Here is a 26,178-nt window from a genome sequence, read left to right as displayed (position 1 = left end):
GAATTAAAAAATGTATAATATTTTTTCATTTTAGAATATTTACCATTTTTTTAAATATTAATATTAGTAAAACAATTGAAAACAATAAAAATATATTTTTTATTTCATTTTTCTTTTAAAAGAAGTAAATATTTACTGTGAAGCGTCAACATGGCTGCGTCCATAAGTAAGAAAAAAATAACCTTTTTACCTTTCAGCAAACTTTAATTATTTATGCTACACAAATCCTTGCTTTCGGTTTGCAACTTTTCAAAAATCTTCCATCTGCCTGCAATAAAAACTAGTTAGTCATACAGTTGACACCTACATGTATGTTCAATTGTTGGGAGTTAACTGGAATAAAAATTTAGCCACTTTTTTTTATTCAAATACCAAAACTTGTAGTCAAATCATATGCTTTTGTACCTCATATGACAGGGCTTTCCATTGAAATTGAAGTAGAAGGCTCAATTAAAATTATAGGTGGCTGTTACATGCGTTCGGCGAAGCCGGACGCCCACCAAGCTGTAAGCTTGGTGCCTTTGTAACGGTTTATTTCTTCCTCTGTGATATTTTATCCTGAGGATAATTTGTCCCGGTAATTTTTATCCAGGCATGGTATTTCACAGGTTTATTTTTTCCATAGGAGTGAAAATCTATCTGTGTTATGAGGATACATGTAGTATGTACCGGTATATATTTGCCGTACTATATTTCACAGAACCGTGTGAAATAGAGTCCCATTAACTACTATGTAAGTTACTCACAATCAATATATACCTTACTATAATTACAAAATGTTTCACAAAGGTACACCAAATTTGCATAATTTCTCAAAGGGAGGTAATTATGAGCAATTTATATTTTAAAGATATTAATATAATATATTTCTGAATCTATTCTATAGTGAAATTTTTCCTTGAATCTTATTTTTTATATATTCATTTATATAAAAGATGACTTACAACTTGATTTAATAAGACAGATAACATTTCACAGGTAAAAACTATCCAGCTGTTAAACATGCTTTTGTTCCAATATATTGTTATGCTATGATTTATCTGATTTCCATATAATCAACAACTACATCTCTGTCCCCAGACAAAACTATTTATATAGTTAAAAATATCATCATAATCAAATTCTTCTATTACTGTTAACAGTAGTAATGCAACTATATTTTTACCTTACTTTTAAATTTATATTTGTACTGAGATCTGAAAACAACTCACTTTTACATGTATTTCACTAACCTTATTTAATCATGATATTATTTTCACAATTACGATCTTTGAAATTACTTCTGGTTGTCTTCCCTATGTTTCATGATAATTTTCTTTTTAAAAGGATTATATTGACTTGAATATTTCAGGAACTTTTTTCAAGGATATTCATAATTTGTAAAATTATTTCCCATTATAATACATTTTTTTTTTAACAATTTCGCTTTATTTTTATTTCATAGTATTTTTAAAGAATAAGTTTTTTCTATAATAACTATTCAATAAGTTAACTACCCAGATAGAATTTCACGGCAAAGGAAAAAATATCCCAGGGAAATGTTTTCCTCCGGATAAAAAAATAACAACAACTACTGTGACATTTTTTCCTCCGGATCAAATTTCACCCGGATATAATTTTGCTTTACACCTTACGGCAGGGGTGTGGGGGCCGCTCAAGGCCCCCAGAAGCTCTGGCATAAATACAAAATGTAGAGCAAAATCCTGCATTCTCGCAATCTCCTGGCACCTAATTTCATCTTTCAAATGACCATTTTTTATGTATGAAATTAAAGAAAGAAAAAAAAATCTCAAAGAAATTTCATTTTTTTTTTAATGTTATAGTTTTGTTTATTTTTATTACCTTATGCTTAAAATTCAATTACTTTTAAAGGAGTTTTATTTATAAAATAATATGTTTTTTTAGAAAACTTGATCGATTTATTTTGCATAACTACGTGCATTTGTAAACAAATGACCCCCCTTTTCTCTCTAAAGACTGTTACGCGTATTTAAATCATACAATTATTTCTCAAGCATTGATATATCCTCTGATTTTCTTTTTTTTTGTAAACTGTTCAATAAGTCGGATACATAAATCATTTGGAAATGTTATTCATTTGAGGTCGAGTCGACAATATTCTACTTTCGTTTTTGATCTTGATTCTCTGAACACCACGTGGGCTTTGAAAAATGAACTTCAATAGATACTGTGTTCCAGATTCTGAACAATATGATCTACTACACTTTCTTTAATTTGACTGATATTATTCCATAACATAAGATTGTCATCCTATCTGATTGTCTTCACGTTTTAAACGCCAAAAAAAAGCCAACGAGTTAATAACCATCGGAACGTCTCTATTGTTATCTTTCAATGACCACCGGAACGTCTCTCTTGTTATCTTTGAAAAGAAACGATGCATTCTGACTTTAAATAGACAACCAATCAGTGACCTGAATTCATGTGAACTATATTTAGCCCAAGGTAAACACTGACTTTTCATCCCTTGTTTATCGTGACCGAGACTTTGCGACAATACGTCTCTCGGCTGCCTGTAAACATTTGAAAAAGTTATTTTTTTTCTTTTTGAATTTATATTTTTGTCAGTGAAGTAGCCAGCACTTGAAGCCACCACAAATGGTGGATTTCCGCCGGCTACCGGCTTCAATGGAAAGCCCTGATATGAATTAGTAAAATGCATACGTTTTCATTGGAATATGTGACTTAACAATGGTTTCCTAGGTTGCTACCCCTGAATTGATGATTTTAAGGAAATTTTGCAGTTTTAGGTTATTACCTTGACTATTATTATAGATAGAAATAAACTGTAAACAGCAATAATGTTCAGCAAAGTAAGATCTACAAATATAGGTCAACATGACCAAAATGGTCAATCGACCCCACAAGAAGAAATTTTTAACAACTTTTCATAATTTTTTGTAATCTTTTACAAAAGTCTTCTGAAACTAAAGTTAAATTATAACGGTTGTATTTTTCATGTTTCAATTGTACATAAAAATATCAGGTGAGCATCACATGCTCCTTGGAGCCTCTAGTTAGTATTGACTTGCACCAAAAATTACCGTTAAGGTTCATCAGAACAAAGGGACAAATATGTCGGTATTTTCACCTTAAAAAAACTACTCTGTGTTCAGACTTACCTGTGCAGTTTGGAGAGTTTTTAGGTCTGGCATCCACTAGATATATAAAAGTCAAATGTATTTTGCACATCAGAAAGATATAATCTTTTTATGGATTTTAATGGGCATTTTTTTGTATGTTTCTGCAGTGAATTTCATTCAACATCTGTTGCAGTCAGTTTGATTGAAACTACATCAATTATATTTTCTATAAAGATATCTTTTGTTCAGTTCATATTAGTTTGACAATAATTTAGATGCCCTTCCCACTAGATCATGGTCCAGACTTCGAATCAATTAGAGATGATGCTGTTAATCAGAATGTCTTTTTCTGAATTTTCTTCCAATTGTTTTCTGACACTATCAACCATTATTATCAAAAATGAATCTTATGTACATGTAATATAAAGAATACAAATTCAAGCACATGATGGTAAAAATAATCAGTTTAACAGGCACATCTTTAGATTTTCAACAAGGTTACAATGTATTTGATTGGCGTTAGGGTAAAAATTTTGCATATTTTTTTTTTATAGTGTCATCAAAGATGAATACAGCAATGGTTGTTGCAAAATGCATGGAAAGAAGAGGAGTCTTCCCATTGATGGTAATCCAGAAAAGGTTCAAGGGTAATAAACAGAAACTGAAAATGAAAACAGATGACTCTGGTTCAAAGACAGGGGATCGTTCAGGATCTCAAAAAGTTCTGTTTCCAGAGATTAGCCTTGTTCCAAATATTCAAGGATCTACTACGACAAGTAAAGTAAAAGGAAAAAAGAAGAAACAGTAGGTTTTAAAGTTTATTGAGTGGGTTTCATAATAAGATAAGTAAATTTCACTTTGTTAACATTTAAAAAAAGGACGATGTGGTATGATTGCCAATGAGACAACTCTCCACAAAAGACCAAAAATGACACAGAAATTAACACATTTAGCTTGCCTTACAGCCTTTAACAATGAGCAAAGCCCATACTGCATAGTCAGCTATAAAAGGCCCCAAAATGATAGTAATATAATAAATTTAAGATTTGGGTGTAAAATATGACAATCAAAAGCACTTATGCTTGCAAGCTTTAAATCAATAAACTGACTGAATATTTTTTTGCTTTCCAAACTATTATTACCCATTTGTATTATTTCAAGTTGCTAATTTTAAGTATTGCAGCTCCAGTATCAAGAACATTTTCTTTTTCAGACCAACTATAGTACAAAATTATTATGGTGACAAGCCATTAGATGATGTTTGGATAAGTACACACTATCCAGCACCTGAATATCAATTAGGGGAGATAATCAAAAGACATAAGGAATATGCACAACCTGCTATGTTTAACCAGCTGGATTCCAGAATATATGCTGATATGGAAATCAGTCTAAGAACAAGTAAAAAGGTAAAAATTGCATATTATATCAAATTACATATTCCCCATTTCCATTAGCAATTATAAATTGGCATGATTAATTTCAAAGGAATGTAGTACATGTGTATGCTGAAATATATGCTTAAATGCATCTACATTTTGATATATATATATATATATTATACATTGTTAATTTTTGTGTCATTTGGTCTCTTGTGGAGAGTTGTATCATTGGCAATCATACCACATCTTCTTTTTTTTTATATGTATCTATTGCAATTATAATACTTAAAAATATATTAAAGTTTTCTGTGAACTCCTTCTCAGCTTACTTGTTTTACATAGCAAATATGGTTTTTACCTACACTTGATGTCAGTCGGTCATTTATTTCTCAGAAATTTTTGGCCATTTGTGACTATCAAAATGTTACCTTAATCATCACAAAGTCTTCTGTATTTGAAATTTGAAACAGAATCATGGCATTTTATAGCTGACTACCGGTATTTGGTATGGGTTTTGCTCATTGATAAAGTTGTTAACATTTATATCTTTTGGTATCTTGTGAAGAGTTGTCTACAGCAAATCTCCTTTTATCCATGATATTCAATCTGTAACATAGCAGAGAGTAATTTGATTTTTTTGTTGTTTTAACGACACTTTTAAGCACCGGATTTAGGCTATTTTGTGGTGGCCAGTTTTTATTGGTGGAGGATGCCAGAGTGCTTGGAGAAAACCATGACCTTTGTTAGGAAAACTGACAATCCTAGTCAATTAAGATTGGAGTCGAGTGCACCCACACTAGCGGGGTTCAAACTCACTTTATAAAATGAATTGGGTTTAATTTAGGGGTAAAGAAATATCAGAACAGGTTTGTGTTTTGTTGTGTTGTAATGTTTTGACAGATTTCCAGTATTTTTTTGACAATATTTATGCACTGCCATTTAGTTTTGAATCTTTTACAGACATTAATAATTTTGTTGTACCACTACATCTCAATATTATTTCTTTTCAGACAAAGTTTTTATCCCCTTTTAAATCTACTCTAGTACCACCACACCTGTTTGACATTGGAGTAAAGAAGAAGATTATTGTTGTTTGTAATGTAAGAGTTTATATCATTTATTTTAAGTATTCAGAATTTTTCCATTTATAAAGGGACATAATTTGACTCAGTGAGATCAGTGAAAGGCAATCCACCAAAATTCGAGTTTGATCTGTGTTTAGTGGCAATAAGCAGTGTGTATAACTTTCATATTATTTGTTTGAAAACTGTAACCAGTTTCATGACCTACAGACAAACATACTGCAGTCATGCAGACATGCAGACATAAAAAAAGACAAATGGTAAACCTTAATGCTCCTTCCACTAGCAGAAGGGGTGTGATTTTTTTCTGTTACATTTTTAACTGATGGAAAACAAAAATACAATATTTAAATGGGCACAAGCTGTCAAATTCATGTTCACAGATTTTAATCAAATACTCATATTTGATTTATAACAATGTAAAACATTTATCCAAACTATTAAAAGTCTGAAATAAACAATTAACAGAGCACTGGCATGAAAATACATAGCTTCGTTTCGTGTTTATTTTAGTCCAGACGCCATCTAATTAACTATCGAGTTGACCTCTAAAGTCATTTGATGACAATATAAGAGATGTAAACATAAATATAGACTTGCACATGAATAATTCATATTCAATGTTTTTTTTAGCTTATTTTGACAAAATTGAACCATACTAGCTGCTAAAAGCCAATTATTATTTCACTATTTGCATTTTATTAATGATTGAGCAAAAAAACCAATATATTACATTTTTAGCTCACCTGGCCCAAAGGGCCAAGTGAGCTTTTCTCATCACTTGGCGTCCTTCGTCCCTCGTCCGTTGTCGTCCTGCGTCTGTCGTCGTCCTGCGTCTGTCGTCGTTAACTTTTACAAAAATCTTCTCCTCTGAAACTACTGGGCCAAATTTTACCAAACTTGGCCACAATCATCATTGGGGTATCTAGTTTAAAAAATTTGTCCGGTGACCCGGCCAACCAATCAAGATGGCCGCCATGGCTAAAAATAGAACATAGGGGTAAAATGCAGTTTTTGGCTTATAACTCAAAAACCAAAGCATTGCAAGCAAATCTGACAGGGTATTCATGGTCCCATTGCTTTCTATGTTAAATTCCTCCATTTCAAGTAGGCACACCTCTTTTGTTTTAAGTTCAAATAAAGTGACAATCATAGCATGTCAAAGCAACACTTTATGGTGTCTTGTACTGATAAAATAATTTATCAAATGATAAAAATTTAATGGCATATAAGAAAGTGCTGGTTCCTGGAACAAAGGATGTACCAAAAAAAGGTACCTCAGATCTGACAAACAGACAAATTGTACCCTCTTTTTAAAATATGGGGCAGTTTTTTTATACGCCCGTCAAAATTTTGACGGGATGTATTATGGTATACAAATGTCCGGTGTCCCTACGTTTGTCCGTCTGTCTGTATGACGTAAACATGTCGCACTGTAACATGAGAACGACTTATCCAAATTTCATGAAACTTAATATAGTTGTTTCTTATGATGGTCAAATGATCTGTATACTTTTTGGTGAAAATAAGATTTAAAGTTTTTGAGTTACGGCACTTTGTAACTAAAACAGTGGTGCTTTTTTTTCACATGTCGCACCGTATCTCAAAAACGATTCTTGATTATTGCTTAAAACTTTACACACTTCTTAGTTATATTAATCTTAATATCTGTATACTTTTTGGTGATGATTCAAAATTTCGTTTTTGAGTTATTGAGTTTTTTGTAAAAAAGGGGAAGGCTTTTTTTACATGTCGCGCTGTATCTCAAAAACGATTTATGATTATTGCTGAAAAATTTACAGACTTCTTTGTTATACTAACCTAAAGATCTGTATACTTTTTGGTGATGATTCAAAATTTCATTTTTGAGTTATTGAGTATTTTGTAAAAAAGGGGGAGGGGGTTTTTACATGTCGTGCCGTATCTCAAAACGATTAATGATTATTGCTTAAAACTTTACACACTTCTTTGTTATATTAATCTAAAGATCTGTATACTTTTTGGTGATGACTCAAAATTTTATTTTTGAGTTATTGAGTATTTTGTTAAAAAGGGGATGGTTTTTTTTACATGTCGCGCCGTATCTCAAAAACAATTTATGATTATTGCTTGAAACTTTACACACTTCTTTGTTATATTAATCTAAAGATCTGTATACTTTTTGGTTTGACTCAAAACTTATTTTAGTGATATTTAGTTTTTAAAAAAAAAAAAAACAGGGTGGGGGGGTTTCACATGTCCAGCCGTGTCTCAAAAACAATAAATGGTTATTGCTTAAAATTTTCTCAGAACTATTTATGATTATTGCATAAAACTTCCACACAAGACGTCAGACGTATCATGCCCTCATGGCGAAGCTGTTTAATTTTTAAAATTATAGCCAAAAGAAGATATTATACAATTACTGTCTTTTGATGAGGTAAATGTGTGGTTTTATTGACTTTTGAAAAACTGATATTCACTGAGGCCAACGGCCGAAGTGAATATCAGTTTTTCAAAAGTCAATTAAACCACATATTTACTGAAGCAAAAGACAGTAAATGTTTTATTCCATATTCCGAGAGAAATGAATGTAATGGAAAATATTTACCAAAATCAATTGTACATCAACGTTTTTTACCAAAATTATACACGTAAAAGCACGCGACGTTTTGCGCGGTGAATATCCTTTTTCCGCAGGTGAATATGCTTATTTATTCAAAATCCAATTCATATAGAAAAACCTACTAATATTTTATCAATATGGAATAATCTACAATATTAACCTGCAGTTCTTCAGCTTTCATTTGATACAAAAAATACCTATATATTCTACATATTTTGAAAGTTACACTCTTGCGTAGGAACTATTTTGTGTTAAATATGTAGTACTTTCTGGTATGTGCTGTCTGGCCAGGCCTGAACTAGTGGTGTTACACCTTTAAGTAAATAAATATAAACTAGAGGCTCTAAAGAGCCGTGTCGCTCACCTTGGTCTATGTGAATATTAAATAAAGGACACAGATGGATTCAAGACAAAATTGTGGTTTGGTGATGGTGATGTGTTTGTAGATCTTACTTTATTGAACATTCTTGCTGCTTACAATTATCTCTATCTATAATGAACTTGGCCCAGTAGTTACAGTGGAAAATGTTAGTAAAATTTTACAAATTTTGTGAAAATTGTTAAAAAATGACTATATAAAGGGCAATAACTCCTTAGAGGTCAATTGACCATTTTTGTCATGTTGACTTCTTTTTAGGTCTTACTTTGCTGTACATTATTGCTGTTTACAATTTATCTCTATCTATAATAATATTCAAGATAATTACCAAAAACAGCAAAATGTCCTTAAAATTACCAATTCAGGGGCAGCAACCCAACAAAGGGTTGTCAGATTGGTCTGTAAATTTCAGGGCAGATAGATCTTCACCTGATTAACAATTTTACACCATGTCAGATTTGCTCTAAATGCTTTGGTTTTTGAGTTATAACCCAAAAACTGCATTTTACCCCTATGTTCTATTTTTAGCTGTGGCGGCCATCTTGGTTGGTAGGCCGAGTCACCGGACAAATTTTTTAAACTAGATACCCCAAAGATGATTGTGGCCAAGTTTGGATTAATTTGGCCCATTAGTTTCAGAGAAGAAGATTTTTGTAAAAGATTACTAAGATTTACGAAACGTTGTTAAAAATTGACTATAAAGGGCAATAACTCCTAAAGGGGTCAACTGACCATTTCGGTCATGTTGACTTATTTGTAAATCTTACTTTGCTGAACATTATTGCTGTTTACAGTTTATCTCTATCTATAATAATGTTCAAGATAATAACCAAAAACAGCAAAATTTCCTTAAAATTACCAATTCAGGGGCAGCAACCCAACAACAGGTTGTCCGATTCATCTGAAAATTTCAGGGTAGATAGAATTTGACCTGATTAACAATTTTTCCCCCAAGTCAGATTTGCTCTAAATGCTTTGGTTTTTGAGTTATAAGCCAAAAACTGCATTTTACCCCTATGTTCTATTTTTAGACGTGGCGGCCATCTTGGTTAGTTGTCCGGGTCACCGGACACATTTTTTAAACTAGATACCCCAATGATGGGCCAGGTGAGCTAAAAATATGAAAATGTTGAAAAAAACAGTTCAAATAATAAAATAATTTCTGGCAAATCCTAATTTGGGAATCAAACTTGTGGCTTAAAAACCCTGCCATTGCTATTTCACTGGCTTATTTATAGAAGAAAACATAATTAAATCTAGAAGAGTAGAAGGCCAAAATGGTAACTGTTATTGCACAAAAGTGTCTAACTGAAAATTAGGTGTCTGATAAACAAAAACTGGTTCTTTATCTTCTCAATATATAAACAAACTTTTTTATTTCAGGAAAAAGACCACATAAATCTTGCTCTGAAACTTGGAGCTTATCAAGCTGGGGGAGATGATATAGTGAAAATGGTAAGTTATATAGTTTATAAGAAAAGTTTTCATTTCTTTTTGTTTTACTCTGTTTGCATTTAATGTGTTTAATGTAGAGGACTTCACTTGGCAAATATTGATACATTTTCACCCCTCATTTGCTTAAAGTCATATGAAACCTAAATGAAAAAAAAATATGCATATGTTTTTTATAACTAAATGGATAGTTTTCATTATAAAAGTTATGTACATATATTTTTTCTAAAGAAAATTCTTTAATTTGTTCATATTTAGAAGAAGTTTACTTTATTTGAATTGCTTACTTCCAGGGAGAAATTCGCCAACCTATTTTCCGTATGCAAAGGGACCTCAGCGTGACCCTTGTGTAAAAATCCGGTGATCGCAATACGAATGGATCTGTCCTTAAAATAAACTATTATCTGATTGTACATGTTAAACACGTCAATATCCATGTTTAATTGTTGATTGTTTGCTATAAGGTGTCAATTGGTAAACTTCGGCTTCTAAACACGACATTTAAGTAGCTGCCATATTTTTACTTCAAAACAGACAGAGAGAAAAAAAGATTGACGATTATACGATATAGTTGCGTAAAAAATGATAAAATCGTGCACAGAAGACTAAGTTTATGATATATACATGCATTGGTTCAAGAATTGGATAAACATTATTTTTCACCGGTCACTCGTTTCATATGACTTTAGATAATTCAGAAATTATTGTGTGCATTTATTATTGCGATTTTGCCATTTTAGATTAAAATGTGGTTAATTTTTGCGATAATGAGAAAAATCAACAGTTTAATTAATATAAAATATTTCAATGTGCAAGGTTAGATTATTACGATTATAACAGTGTCACCTTTTTTCGCAATGATAAAAGCATCGCAATTATTTCTGAATTAACAGTAAGAAATCTTATCATAATCAAGAACCCAATGTCTGTTTTAAGCTCACCTGGCCCAAAGGGCCAAGTGAGCTTTTCTCATCACTTGGCATCCGTCTTTCCTCATCCCTTGTCCCTCGTCATCGTTAACTTTTACAAAAATCTTCTCCTCTGAAACTACTGGACCAAATTTAACCAAACTTGGTCACAATCATCATTAGGGTATCTAGTTTAAAAAATGTTGTCTTGTGACCCAACCAAACAACCAAGATGGCCGCCATGGCTAAAAATAGAACATATATACTCATATGGTCCGACCATACGCATATGGTCCGACCGTACGTGTATGGTCGGAGTAATTAGCACTCTGTTACCGTTTACTTTTAATACTTCTAAACTCTTCGTATGGTATGACCCTTCATTAAAAAGAAGCTATCATATAGACAATTTTATTATTATATTATAATAAAAAGATTAGCTAAATAAAAATTAGAAGTTTCACATAGTTAATTTTTCTTTTTTGTCAAAACTTCAACAAACAGATTTTATACCAATGGTCATTACCGATTTGTTATTACGAGTAAATGGCATGATATGTCAACTTAAAAAAATAACTTTCAAACTAAATTTCTTAATGAACCATTGCTACAGAATAAGTCACTGGGAAGGAACATAGTTTGTTTAAGTTGTCTTGTGAATATGGTGTATTGCAGTCATTTTAAGATATTTGAGATAAAGAGCTTTTTTAAAACACCGTAGACATATCGGAATGGCCCAAGTCCTTGGTATCACTGTACGCAGCTGCAAAAAAGGCTAGCTTTTTACTCACAAACAAAAGGTGTACTAGTAAATGAAAAGGATCATGCACAACCAAGACTTGCAAATGCAAAAAAGCTATGAAACCGTGTGGAAGTAAATGTTACCCCAAGCCTACATGAAAGAATGTAATTAGCGATGAAAACTAACTATGACATCAATATTTAATTTTTACTTAGTGTTTGAATTATAAAGTTAATACATTGTCATGTAACCATCATTGTTTTTTACATGTAGATAAAGTTTTTGTATTATTGAAACGTTTATAATATAATTTGAAAAAAAATATCTATATGGTCCAAATACTCATATGGTCCGGCCGGTAATGACCAAACGAGTATTATAATCATATGGTTCGACCAAATGCATACGGTCAGACCATATTAGCATACGCATATGGTCATGACCATACGCGTATTGTCCAAATACTCATATGGTCTGGAACAGATATATTAGGTGTTTGATATATAAGGATGATAGATTTATCCATTGCCTATTTCTTTTGATCTACACTACCTAAAGTGATTCTGTAAATTATGTCTGAAAGATAAATGATTAATTAAGAATTAACAAGATCTTTTTAAAAATTTAAATAAAAATATAAATATATAAAAGGTATTCAAGTAAGGTCTATAATTTACTTGATAAATTTCCAATAATCATCTGTAATTAATCAACAATTTAGGTTAGTTCACTTTTTATATGACCGCAAAATTTGAAAAAATTTTCGTCGTATATTGCTATCACGTTGGCGTCGTCGTCTGCGTCGTCGTCGTCGTCGTCGTCGTCGTCCGAATACTTTTAGTTTTCGCACTCTAACTTTAGTAAAAGTGAATGGAAATCTATGAAATTTTAACACAAGGTTTATGACCACAAAAGGAAGGTTGGTATTGATTTTGGGAGTTTTGGTCCCAACATTTTAGGAATTAGGGGCCAAAAAGGGCCCAAATAAGCATTTTCTTGGTTTTCGCACTATAACTTTAGTTTAAGTTAATAGAAATCTATGAAATTTTGACACAAGGTTTATGACCACAAAAGAACGGTTGGGATTGATTTTGGGAGTTTTGGTTTCAACAGTTTAGGAATTAGGGGCCAAAAAAGGGCCCAAATAAGCATTATTCTTGGTTTTCGCACAATAACTTTAGTTTAAGTAAATAGAAATCAATGAAATTTAAACACAATGTTAATGACTACAAAAGGAAGGTTGGTATTGATTTTGGGAGTTTAGGTCCCAACAGTTTAGGAATTAGGGGCCAAAAAGGGACCCAAATAAGCATTTTTCTTGGTTTTCGCACCATAACGTTAGTATAAGTAAATAGAAATCTATGATATTTAAACACAAGGTTTATGACCATAAAAGGAAGGTTGGTATTGATTTTGGGAGTTTTGGTCCCAACAGAATAAGGGGCCCAAAGGGTCCAAAATTAAACTTTGTTTGATTTCATCAAAATTGAATAATTGGGGTTCTTTGATATGCCGAATCTAACTGTGTATGTAGATTCTTAACTTTTGGTCCCGTTTTCAAATTGGTCTACATTAAGGTCCAAAGGGTCCAAAATTAAACTTAGTTTGATTTTGACAAAAAATGAATCAGTTAGGTTCTTTGATATGCTGAATCTAAAAATGTACTTAGATTCTTGATTATTGGCCCAGTTTTCAAGTTGGTCCAAATCGGGGTCCAAAATTAAACTTTGTTTGATTTCATCAAAAATTGAATAAATGGGGTTCTTTGATATACCAAATCTAACTGTGTATGTAGATTCTTCATTTTTGGTCCTGTTTTCAAATTGGTCTACACTAAAGTCCAAAGGGTCCAAAATTAAACTTAGTCTGATTTTAACAAAAATTGAAATCTTGGGGTTCTTTGATATGCTGAATCCAAAAATGTACTTAGATTTTTTATTATGGGCCCAGTTTTCAAGTTGGTCCAAATCAGGATCTAAAATTATTATATTAAGTATTGTGCAATAGCAAGTCTTTTCAATTGCACAGTATTGCGCAATGGCAAGAAATATCTAATTGCACAATATTGTGAAATAGCAAATTTTTTTTTAATTAGAGTTATCTTTCTTTGTCCAGAATAGTAAGCAAGAAATATCTAATTGCAAAATATTGTGCAATAGCAAGATTTTTTTTTAATTGGAGTTATCTTTCTTTGTCCAGAATCAACTTAAATCTTTGTTATATACAATATACAATGTATATTCACTTTTTACTACCAACTGATAAATTAAAATAATCTTTACCATTCAGTGATAACAAGCAGTTTTTTTACATCTTAATATTTTATGATGTATTTAAATGAGTAGTTATTGTTGCAAACTCCATTAGAAATTTTAATTGAGATTAGTTTTGGAATAAGGGAAAGGGGGATGTGATTAAAAAAATTGGGTTCAATTTTTCTCATTTGAAATTTCATAAATAAAAAAGAAAATTTCTTCAAACATTTTTTTGAGAGGATTAATATTCAACAGCATAGTGAATTGCTAAGAGAAAACAAAAATTTTAAGTTCATTAGAACACATTCATTCTGTGTCAGAAACCTATGCTGTGTCAACTATTTAATCACAATCCAAATTTAGAGCTGAATCCAGCTTGAATGTTGTGTCCATACTTGCCCCAACCGTTCAGGGTTCAACCTCTGCGGTCGTATAAAGCTACGCCCTGCGGAGCATCTGGTTTTTATCAGTAATTGGCTCGAAACAGTTAGTAAAATTTGAAAACTTTTGATTACATGTACATTTTATAACAAACCATTTTATTTTTTAAATTTTATTCCCCATCAAATGTCTATTAACAATTTTAGTCAGTTCAAAATTAAGGAGAAGTGAATAAATATTTTTACAATCAAGAAAGATAAAATCCACATTTCAATAAAATAAGTTTTTTTAATTTGTTTATGTTGAAAAAGTACATTTTAAATGCTCTGTGCTGAAAAATACTTTGTAAATTGATCAAAAGGCACTCTTACAAGGATAGTTAGTGAAATTTACTAGAAGAATTTTAGATATGCAATTTTTTGAGACCCATGTTATTTAATTTGAGCTCATTTTATTGTCGAGCCTGCAACTTTTGTTGCAGAAAGCTCGACATAGGGATAGTGATCCGGCGGCAGAGGCGGCGGCGGTGGCTACGGCGGCGGCGTTAGCTCACTTCTTAAAAGCTTTATATTTTAGAAGGTGGAAGACCTGGATGCTTCATACTTTGTATATAGATGCTTCATGTTACGAAGTTTCCGTCAGTCACATGTCCAATGTCCTTGACCTCATTTTCATGGTTCAGTGACCACTTGAAAAAGAAGTTCAAATTTTTTGTAATGTTGAATTCTCTCTTATTATAAGTAATAGGATAACTATATTTGATATGTGCGTACCTTGCAAGGTCCTCATGTCTGTCAGACAGTTTTCACTTGACCTCGACCTCATTTCATGGATCAGTGAAGGTTAAGTTTTGGTGGTCAAGTCCATATCTCAGATACTATAAGCAATAGGGCTAGTATATTCGGTGTATGGAAGGACTGTAAGGTGTACATGTCCAACTAGCAGGTGTCATCTGACCTTGACCTCATTTTCATGGTTCAGTGGTTATAGTTAAATTTTTGTGTTTTGGTCTGTTTTTCTCATACCATATGCAATAGGTCTACTATATTTGTTGTATGGAATGATTGTTAAGTGTACATGTCTAGCGGGCAGATGTCATGTGACCTTGACCTCATTTTCATGGTTCAGTGGTCAAAGTTAAGTTTTTGAGTTTTGGTCTTTTTATCTAATGCTATATGCCATAGGTCAACTATATTTGGTGTATGGAAATATTTTATGATCTTTATGTCAGTCGAGCAGGTTTTATTTAACCGTGACCTCATTTTCACGGTTCATTGCACAGTGTTAAGTTTTTGTGTTTTGGTTTATTTTTCTTAAATTATAAGTAATGTGTCAACTATATATGTTGTATAGAAGCATTGTTAGCTGTACCTGTCTGCCTGGCATGGTTCATCTGACCTGGACCTCTTTTTCAAGGTTCATTGGTCTTTGTTTAGTTATCTTGGTTAATGTTAAGTTTATGTGACAGTTGTAATAAAGCTTAGCTTTATACTTAGGACTATCAACATAATATCAATGATTAGTATAGAAGGCAAGACATTTCAGCGTGTGCACTCTTGTTGGTTATTATCTTGAATATTATTACAGATAGAGATAAACTGTAAACAGCATTAATGTTCAGCAAAGTAAGATCTACAAATAAGTCTGACCCCTTAAGGAGTTTTTTACCTTTATAGTAATTTTTTACCAATTTTTCGTAAATTTTTGTAATCTTTTACAAAAATCTTCTCCTCTGAAACTACTGGGTCAAATTTAACCAAACTTAGTCATAATCATTATTAAGGTATCTAGTTTAAAAATGTTTGTGGTGACCCAGTCAACCAATCAAGATAGCCACCATGGCTTAAAATAGAACATAGGGGTAAAATGAAGATTTTGGCTTATAACTCTTGACACCAAAGCATTTACAGCAAATCTGACAAGTGGTTAAATTGTTTATCAAGTCAATATCTATCTGCTCTGAATTTTTCAGATGAATTGGACAACTGGTTGTTTGGTTGCTGCCCCCAATTGGTAATTTTTAAATAAATTTTGCAGTTTTTGGTTATTATCTTGAATACTATTATAGATAGAGATAAACTGTAAACAGCAATAATGTTCAGCAAAGTAAGATCTTATAATAAGTCTACATGACCACAATGGTCCGTTGACCCCTAAAGGAGTTATTGCCCTTCATAGTCAATTTTTAACAATTTTCATTAATTTGGTAAATTATGGTAAATTTTTACAAAATATTTTCCTTTGTATCTAAAGGGCCAAGTCTATATAGATAGAGATAATTGTAGCAACAAGAATGTTCAGTAAAGTAAGATCTACAAATGCATCACCATCACCAAAACTCAATTTTGTCATGAATCCATCTATGTCATTTGTTTAATATGCACATAGACCAAGGTGAGCGACACAGGCTCTTTAGGGCCTCTAGTTTTAATTGCTTTCATGGTGACACGAAATTTTTATAGAAAAAAACATCATTCTGCATTTTAACCAGTCTTAATTTATATTTTGTTTCAGCTACTAAGAGGTACCATAAAAAGATCTGACTTTGACTATCTATTGTCTGTGCCAGGGTATGAAAAGGAATGGAATCAATTACAGGGCTCGTTTGGGAATGCTGCTCCATCAATCAGCAGAGGTACTGTATACATACATCAATATTGTCATCTGTTATGGTGGGTTCTGCTGAAATTATTCTTTATTTTAATTTTATACAATTTTTCTATAAAACATAATCCAAAAAATCTTTTTGGAGGTTTTATCATTCTATGAATAGTTTTTAGCTTGCTTACTAATTGATCTACCTAGATTTATCTGATAAGGAATACCAGATATCTAAATTTATCAACAATAACCAATTTCTTCTCACTACAGATGAAACGGTAAACTTATAAAGAAGGTAAGCATCCCCAACCTGTTCCCACCTGTGGTTTGTCTTGAAAATGATAGTAAAACTAGGATTCTTCATGTAAAAATCTATTAGATCCATTCATAAAAAATACAAATGTTTATGAACATATTTTATTTTGCTGTATGTATGTAATTTAAGGTTTTTCACTGTTACATATTATCTTATTGTTTTCGTCTTGATAATTTTTTCTTTATATATGTATTTTGTATAATGAACCAATCACATAGCAATTTTAGGTTAGTGATAATCTGTTTAGTACAATTGGTATGCTATTTCAAAGATACATATAGCATCTATATTATAGAAGGAAAGTTACAGAACCATATAATTTCAACATCAAAATACCATAAAATGTTATAACTTCTAATGAAATTTTCTCAAAATAAATCAAGATTTTAAAATCTGAACATAAAATTTTGTTAATTTGCAACCAACCTGACACATGTGTTAACTTCTATGATTCTTTACTTCTAAATGCAATTGATTGATCCATTTGACAGTAAATTTTATATTATGTAAAGAAACAAATGGTTTGAATAGAGCATGCATATGCACACATATTTGTCCTGAAAGGGTGTATTCTATTAACTAATTACATGGAAAATAATACTGAGGTGAATAGTTGTCAGTCAATATAGAAAACCTTGCTAGAATATCAGTTTGACACTTAATTAGCACTAGATTTTAACACCATTATCATGGTTATAAACTGAATCAGAAATATAAAAGCTATCTAAGGTATATTTAGCCTGTTTTGGTATTTGGTGGCCTCTAAAAGTATGCTATATTCATTCTGTTTATATGATTGAATAGTTTATTGTGGATTCATTTATTTTTGTAGATATTTGATTTTGTTGTTTTGCAAAATATATATCTGAGCGACACTGACGACTCTTATGTAGACGAAACGTGACTTTGGGTACCAAATTATAAGCCTTGTACCTTTGATTAATTACTATTATATTCAAGCTTATAGAAATTTCAAAATGATAAACCCAGAGTACTATCAAATAATTATTTTGATTTTGCCTCAATATATTGTAATGTAAATAAATCTGTGTTAACAGTTGTATAATTGTATTTTAGGAACAATAAGTAAAGATATAGAACAGATGGTCAAGTTATATTTACATGGACTTACCTATGAAACAGTCAAGACTTCACAATCTCTGGCAAAAGTCCAAGTTCCATTTGGTCAGGTATACAATATTTTATTCTGTATGAATCATCTCTGTTAAGTGTTTATCACCAGCTTTAGGAGTTTTCTGGCATTTTTCTTTTGACTTTAGGAAGTTTGTAGGGCTGTAAATATGATTCAGGACCATATCCAGGATGTGTTTAAAGGGGATGGGGGTGGTTATTTCAGGTTAGGATGCTTTAAATTTAGTTTTTAAATCTGAATTTCAAGTTTAATAATCTTCACTTACAGAGCTGTTTGTCCAAATCAGGGGTTGGTTGCACTGTCATGAAATTGTTCCAGTTATACCTGTCATGGTCTAAAGAAAAGTTACTGGACATTACATTTCATTTAATTTTAATTGCTTCTTCATAACATGCTGACACTTTATTCAAATAGATAATCAATATCTAATCAAAATATTTTATCAGAAGATTTTTAAATTCAAAATTAATAAAATAAAGGCATATGTTAATTACAGTAGTATTATTTAGAAACTTAGGTCCTAACTCCATCAGACAAAGAAAACTGTAGATCTTTTAAGGTCAATTTTGGTCATACAGTGCCTAATGTATTCATACATTATTGGCGTTCAATGATTTTTTATGAAGGTAAATCTAGGAAAGCACTTTGGTTGTGCCAAATTTTTAAATTGTTATATTTTTATACATATTAAACATGCTAACTGGAAACTTCAAAAATAATTTAAGTTTTTATTTCAGTTGGCAATGACAAGTGAGCAGTTGACAGAAAATTTTCTTTTTCTGATTGATGATATAAATAAAAGGAAACCATCAGGTGCTTCAGGTATGCATCCTTTATTTTAAAACTTTTTGAAGTGAAATACACAATTTTTTTTAAAAGTGCAAATTTAACAAAGACTAATTGGGGAAAATGAACAGTGGTATTACACCTATCAGAGTATCGGTTAATATTTTGCATTTGATATAACTCAAATCTGTCATTTGTAAATTTCTTGTTCATTTGCTACAGCATTTGTGTTGCTATTGCAATAAATAAACTCATCATAGATACCAGGACTAAATTTAGTATATACGCCAGACACGCGTTTCGTCTACAAAAGACTCATCAGTGACGCTCGAATCCAAAAAAGTTAAAAAGGCCAAATAATGTACGAAGTTGAATAGCATTGAGAACCACAATTCCTAAAAGTGTTGCCAAATACAGCTAAGATGATCTATGCCTGAGGTAGAAAAGCCTTAGTAATTCAAAAAATTCAAAAATTTGTAAACAGTAAATTTATAAATAAATATATATAAAGATTCATTCATACAATCATCCAATTTCAAATCCATATGATAGATTATTCAGTAACTCATCTGGAGTTTAGTAGGAGCAGTAACAATAGCTTTTCATACATGCTGTTTCTTCAATGTATTCTAGGTTTTAATGGGAACCAAATTTTGTTTGTATCTTTCTCTAGACATTAATTTAATTAATCATATCATTAATCATATTGCTGTTGTTTAATAGAGATTCGATCAAACACTAGTTATTACTCTGACTGTTGCTACCAAAATTGGATATATGTTATACCGTATTTATTTCAGAAATATTGGTAATAATCCAAACTTCCTAAAGGAAGCTGACCTTGTAACTACAGGTCTTCCAAATGAACACCAATTCTTCGGAAAAAAATATGAAATTTGACAAACAATGATATTAAAAAAATATGTGCCGGTTTTATTAATAAAAGACTTATTTCTCATACAGAAAAAATAATGGGTTTTGCGCAAGGCCACCTTCAAACAGCATTGCTCTTTAACTCAAAGTAGAAAATTTCATTATTAAAAATTAAAAGAAACCTTTTCTTGAAAATCATATGAAGTACCAATTGCTATTGAACTGAAAATCAGATCATCACTTATACAATTCAGTTTAAAAACAGGGCCCTCTCTCTTTAGCATGGAGTAAATTTTCAAAAATTCTTCTAAATTTTGAAATGCCATAAATCTGATATAAGAATCTCTAATTGTACATTACTCATAATGAGAATTTATCCAAATGACATATACAGACTCAAAATTCTACCTTTTTGCAAGATTATGAATACTAATTATTTTTTTATCCACAGGTAAATTCATCTCATACATGACCATAGTAGCACCACCTTCACCTGAACGTTTTATTCTAAATCTTGATGAATATTCAACAGTGAAAAAGAAAGTAAAGAAGGAATCGCCTGTAGAAACCCCACCAGTAGATGATGAGAAAGTTATGCAGACAGCATTATGAAAATTATGAGAGATTGTGTATAAATAAACTTGGAGAAAATCTTTATAGATTATGACAATATGACTGTGATATGGATTGAGTGATTGAAATGTTCCGTAGATTTCTTAAACTTAGAATTTTTGATTTACATATAGGGTATTTAGAAATTCAAAAGAAAATACTTTAGTACAATAATAGAGACGTTCAACTATTTCCTTTCACATAGAAAATGAATATGTATTTTTCAATTTACTGTCAAAAGTCTGTCATACATATATGGTTTTTTAAATAGTCAGTTCTGAAGTAAGAAACCAACTGTGAGATCTTTTCGAGTGTATATACCAATTTTAGTAATAGTTGATAATGATTGTAATGGAGATTTAAATTTTAGTTTTATGAATGGTGTTGATATGTTTGCTATAAAAAGATAACTTGAATGTTTTTATTGCTTGTTATATATAGATGAATTTACATGTTTAAACATGGGTCTCTAGATAAAACAATTGGTCATGTTGGATCGAATTGGAATGTAATTTGAATCCAAAAATAATTTTCTGTTTGTTATACTTTAGTCATAATTTCTAGACTTGCTTTTGAATAAGAAATATTTTATTGTATATTTTAATTGGTATGGCTATACTAACCAGATCAATGACCAAAGATGTGAATGAACTGGTACAATTACATATATCACCTATTTAATGAAGCAGATGCTTTGCCTTTGTAATGATTTCATGATACTAAGTGTATTTTTAGGTCTATTTTGTTCACACTGAAATCTCTCAAGGTCAGATAAATCCTGTCTGAAGAAAATGTTGACGTTGCAAGAAATTCATATACCAAATATTGTTATCCTGTTGCTCATAATATGTGAGAAATTCACATGACAAAAACCTACAACTTTCTTTAAAGCAGTTGATGAATTATGATAAACTGTTATCACAGAGATATGTCTCGCCTTTTAGTAATTTTGATTATGCAAATATTGAAATCCAAATAGCAATACTCTAACATCTTACACAAGTTATGCAAATATTCAAAGTCAATGAACCATGACTGAGTTATATGGCTAAACAATCTCCATGTAAATGAAATGTGCCAATGCTGAATACAACTGCATACCAAATACCATTGACTTATTATAAGTCGTTCCCAAATCTAAATACAAACATCAACTTGTAAACTATGTAAAAGTTTCAAAAGCAATGAACCATGAAGAGGGGGTGGGGCTTTATAATCTCCATGGAAAAAATACTTGCAAATGCCAATAAATTTGCATACCAAATATCATTGACTTAACATAAGCAGTTCACCTTAAACTAATCTAATCACAAACTAATACATGTAAACTAAGATAAATTTCAAAGTCATTAGACTGTGACTGAGGGGCAAGGCCAAATATTCTCCATGGAAATGAGATGTGCCAATGTTTATACAACTGAATACCAATTAACATTTGCCTACCACTAATGGTTCCCCTTGACCTGACCTAATCACAAACTAATACATGATAACTTAGAAAAAAATTCAAAGTCAATAAACCATGACTAAGGAGGTGGAGCCAAATTTACTCTATGGAAACGAGATATGCCAATGCTTATACAACTGCATACCAAATATCATTGACCTACCACTTGTGGTTCCCCATAAACTGACCTAATCACAAATTAATACATGTAAAATAAGCAAAAGTTTTGAAGTCAATAGACCATGACTGAAGGGGCAGGGCCAAATAATCTCCATGGAAATGAGATGTGCCAATGCTTATACAACTGCATACCATATATGATTGACCTACCACTTGCCGTTCACCATAAACTAGACCTCATCACAAACTAATACATTGTTGATGCCATCGCCGCCGTCGACATCGGAAACAGCATACCTATGTCTTGCTTTTTGACTCTGTCAAGGCAAGACAAAAATGAGGTCAAGGACAATGGACAAATGACAAATAGAAACTATGTACATAAATTAACTGCATACAAGGTATGAAGCATCAAAGTCTTTCACCTTCTGAAATATAAACTTTATACAAATAATTTATATTGACACAAAGCAAATGAAACAATGGTTTGGAACATAATCAACCTTGCTGTACTCTCATATCTACTGATTATTCATGTATTTTTTCTGCACTTGACATCCTGAGTTTGTCTCTGATCATTTTTATTCTTTTTAATTCTCAGATACAATTGACACAAATGGAACAAATCTTAGCAAAAAGTGTTTCTTATTTAGCTTTTCCATATTTGTATTGACAAGTAACAGTTTCTGGTATTTAAATGCCACTTTATCTGTTCATTCAAACAAACTATTTTTAAATAAGACCTTAAAAGTCTGTTTTTGGACAGGTCACAAATAAAAAATCACTTGAACTATGCAACATAACTAATAGCTTAAACAATGAAATGCAAGTCAAGAATAATTTTCTCTGTTAAATGTTTGCTACAATAACCATTCCGGGTTAGATTGCCACAAGATATGATCTTTTCCATGTCTATTTTTTTGGTGACACTATTATCAACCATTGAATATCTGCCAAATTGCAATGCAGGTGACTCAGCTTATATGATGAAAGCAGTCTGTACATCCAGGGGGTAGGGTTGTCTTGGATGTTCAGACAGAAAAGTCACAAAATTTCTAGTCAAGATCTTTTGAACTAAACATAATGTTTTAACCAATCATAACTTGATAATGGGCAATGGCCTAAAAAGATCCAGTGTTTTTTTGGGACAACAGATTCAAGTTTAAGGTCATAGCAGCTGGAAACAAGAATGTGTCCACAGTACACGGATGCCCCACTCACACTATCATTTTCTATGTTTAAAGGACTGTGAAATTGGAATAAATTCTCTAATTTGGCATTAAAATTAGAATGATCTTATCAAAGGGAACATGTATACTAAGTTTCAAGTTGATTGGACTTCTACTTTATCAAAAACTACCTTGACCAAAAACTTTAACCTGAAATTTGCACTATCATTTTCTATATTCAGTGAACCGTAAAATTGGGGTCAAAACTCTAATTTGGCATTTAAATTAGAAAGATCATATCATAGGGCACATGTATACTAAGTTTCAAGTTGATTGGACTTCAACTTCATCAAAAACTACCTTGACCAAAAACTTTAACCTGAAGCCAAAAACTTTAACCTGAAATTTGCACTATCATTTTCTATGTTCAGTGAACCGTAAAATTGGGGTCAAAACTCTAATTTGGCATTTAAATTAGAAAGATCATATCATAGGGCACATGTATACTAAGTTTCAAGTTGATTGGACTTCAACTTCATCAAAAACTACCTTGACCAAAAACTTTAACCTGAAATTTGCACTATCATTTTCTATGTTCAGTGAACCGTAAAATTGGGGTCAAAACTCTAATTTGGCATTTAAATTAGAAAGATCATATCATAGGGCACATGTATACTAAGTTTCAAGTTGATTGGACTTCAACTTCATCAAAAACTACCTTGACCAAAAACTTTAACCTGAAATTTGCACTATCATTTTCTATGTTCAGTGAACCGTAAAATTGGGGTCAAAACTCTAATTTGGCATTTAAATTAGAAAGATCATATCATAGGGCACATGTATACTAAGTTTCAAGTTGATTGGACTTCAACTTCATCAAAAACTACCTTGACCAAAAACTTTAACCTGAAGCCAAAAACTTTAACCTGAAATTTGCACTATCATTTTCTATCAGTGAACCGTAAAATTGGGGTCAAATCTCTAATTTGGCATTAAAATTAGAAAGATCATATCATAACATGTGTACCAAGTTTGAAGTCGATTGGACTTCAACTTCATCAAAAACTACCTCGACCAAAAACTTTAACCTGAAGCGGGACAGACGGACGAACGAACGGACGAACGAACGGACGAACGAACGGACGAACGGACGCACAGACCAGAAAACATAATGCCCCTCTACTATCGTAGGTGGGGCATAAAAATGAAATTTGGCGTGTATCATTTGAAACATGAAAATCTTTGTGAAACCAGGATCATGCCCAACAGGATAAGAAAGACACCTATTGATTCGTCAGTATTGTTTAATTTCCTTACTCTGAACCCAAACACATTGACTCGTCAACTATAAAAACTGGCTGAGGAAAACAAACAAATTTACTGATAATACATTTTATTATAAATAAAAAATGAGGATTGAGGAGTAAACTTTAAGATTCAATAAGCTTTATGATAATATGGTGGTTACTTTCACAGTACATGTTATTCTATGTGTGCATAACTCACTACAAAATTGTGCAAATAAAACTGTCAGATAAACATTTTCTAAACGAATATATATAAATTTTTTACTAACATTCTTAAAATAAAGTAATGCAAATTCTACATATATCGTACAAGCAGTTCCCACACTTACACACCACAGATTTTTCAATGATATATGAAACTGGCATCATTGGAAAAAGGATCTTATATTTAGTCATATTGTGATTACAATGAAGCTAAATTGACAAAAAAAAAATTCATTATAGCAAACTGTGTACCTTATTTTGATAAGATTTAACAAATTCATTCTAACATAAAAAGTAATTAATTATATCAGTCAAGATCTTAAGTAACAAATGGTGAAGTAATCTGACAACAAATTTTCTATAAATCAGAGCTATTCAAGCAATCACTTTTTTTAAACCATACTTCATGTTCTTATAGATAATAATAATAATTCCAAGAATATAAAAAAATTACTACACGTACAAATAATGACCATTCAAGTTTATTGGTTTTTATTGCTTTTCCCTGTCACTTTTGTATAAAAAGTGCAGTGGTTGTTTCTAATTACAAGTGAGCCCTTGGATATTATATATTAAATTGATGGAAATAAGAAATATCATACTAATTTCCTAGGTCTTAACCTCTGAACTTAGTATGACAATTATCAGTTACTAATGCCCATATTTAGCTCAGACTGTTGGCAGTTTTCCAAAAATGCTTATTATAATGGAGAAAATTGTAAAAATAAAACCACAGAGACTCTTAGAGATTACTGAATTCATCAAACTAACTTATGTGGAAAGATGGTTATATAAATTCATAAACATTAACAAGATTTCAAAATAGATGTTTACCGGTATTAAAATACAACATAGAAATAAAAATTCATCCATAATTTTCATCACCAAATTCATTTAACAAGGCTTGGAATTATATATAATGTATTCCATATTACATACACAGATTGAACTATTCACTTTAAATTGCTGCAAAAGGAGTCCAAGTTACATATGTAAAATTACATTCATACAAACTTTCACACTGTAATATTATATAAATATAAAAACTAAAAACTTGGATCTAATACATGTAGTTTGACATCGAGAAAAAAATATTTTTTTATTTCATTATCTTAGTCCAGATTGCGTACACATTATTTTATGCAAGTTCTATTTAATATGTTGTATATTTGATTTTACTGAATAAAATTTTACTTTTACTGATTTGAATGGATAGCAAGTATTTTTGGTCCAAGTCATACTTTGTACATATTAGTTACTGGTTCCCCTAAATATTCAATTTCTTGTAAATAGGTTTTAT

The 26,178-nt window shown here is 31.3% G+C and overlaps 1 protein-coding gene across 1 annotated transcript; it reads left to right on the top strand.

Annotated features, from left to right (window-relative positions):
* Positions 1-127: 127 nt before the first annotated feature.
* Positions 128-21,047, top strand: LOC143046057 (large ribosomal subunit protein uL1-like). Its single transcript, XM_076219027.1, has 9 exons — positions 128-166; positions 3,659-3,908; positions 4,318-4,513; positions 5,497-5,586; positions 9,936-10,007; positions 16,805-16,925; positions 18,285-18,397; positions 19,098-19,182; positions 20,471-21,047. Exons 1-9 carry the CDS (start codon positions 151-153, stop codon positions 20,629-20,631), a joined length of 1,104 nt encoding a protein of 367 aa, XP_076075142.1. The 5' UTR covers positions 128-150; the 3' UTR covers positions 20,632-21,047.
* Positions 21,048-26,178: the final 5,131 nt, after the last annotated feature.

Source organism: Mytilus galloprovincialis, chromosome 9 (assembly GCF_965363235.1).
Source record: "Mytilus galloprovincialis chromosome 9, xbMytGall1.hap1.1, whole genome shotgun sequence".
NCBI classification, from domain to species: Eukaryota; Metazoa; Mollusca; class Bivalvia; order Mytilida; family Mytilidae; genus Mytilus; species Mytilus galloprovincialis.
Note: the sequence above shows the minus strand (reverse complement) of the source record. Positions and strands in the feature narration are given on the sequence as shown.

What these genes read in the sequence shown, in the direction of transcription:
- LOC143046057 (XM_076219027.1), top strand. An exon ending in GTCTAAGAACAAGTAAAAAG is followed by an intron (nt 4,514 to 5,496) that starts GTAAAAATTGCA and finishes ATTTCTTTTCAG; the next exon opens with ACAAAGTTTTTATCCCCTTT. An exon ending in GAAACCATCAGGTGCTTCAG is followed by an intron (nt 19,183 to 20,470) that starts GTATGCATCCTT and finishes TTTTATCCACAG; the next exon opens with GTAAATTCATCTCATACATG.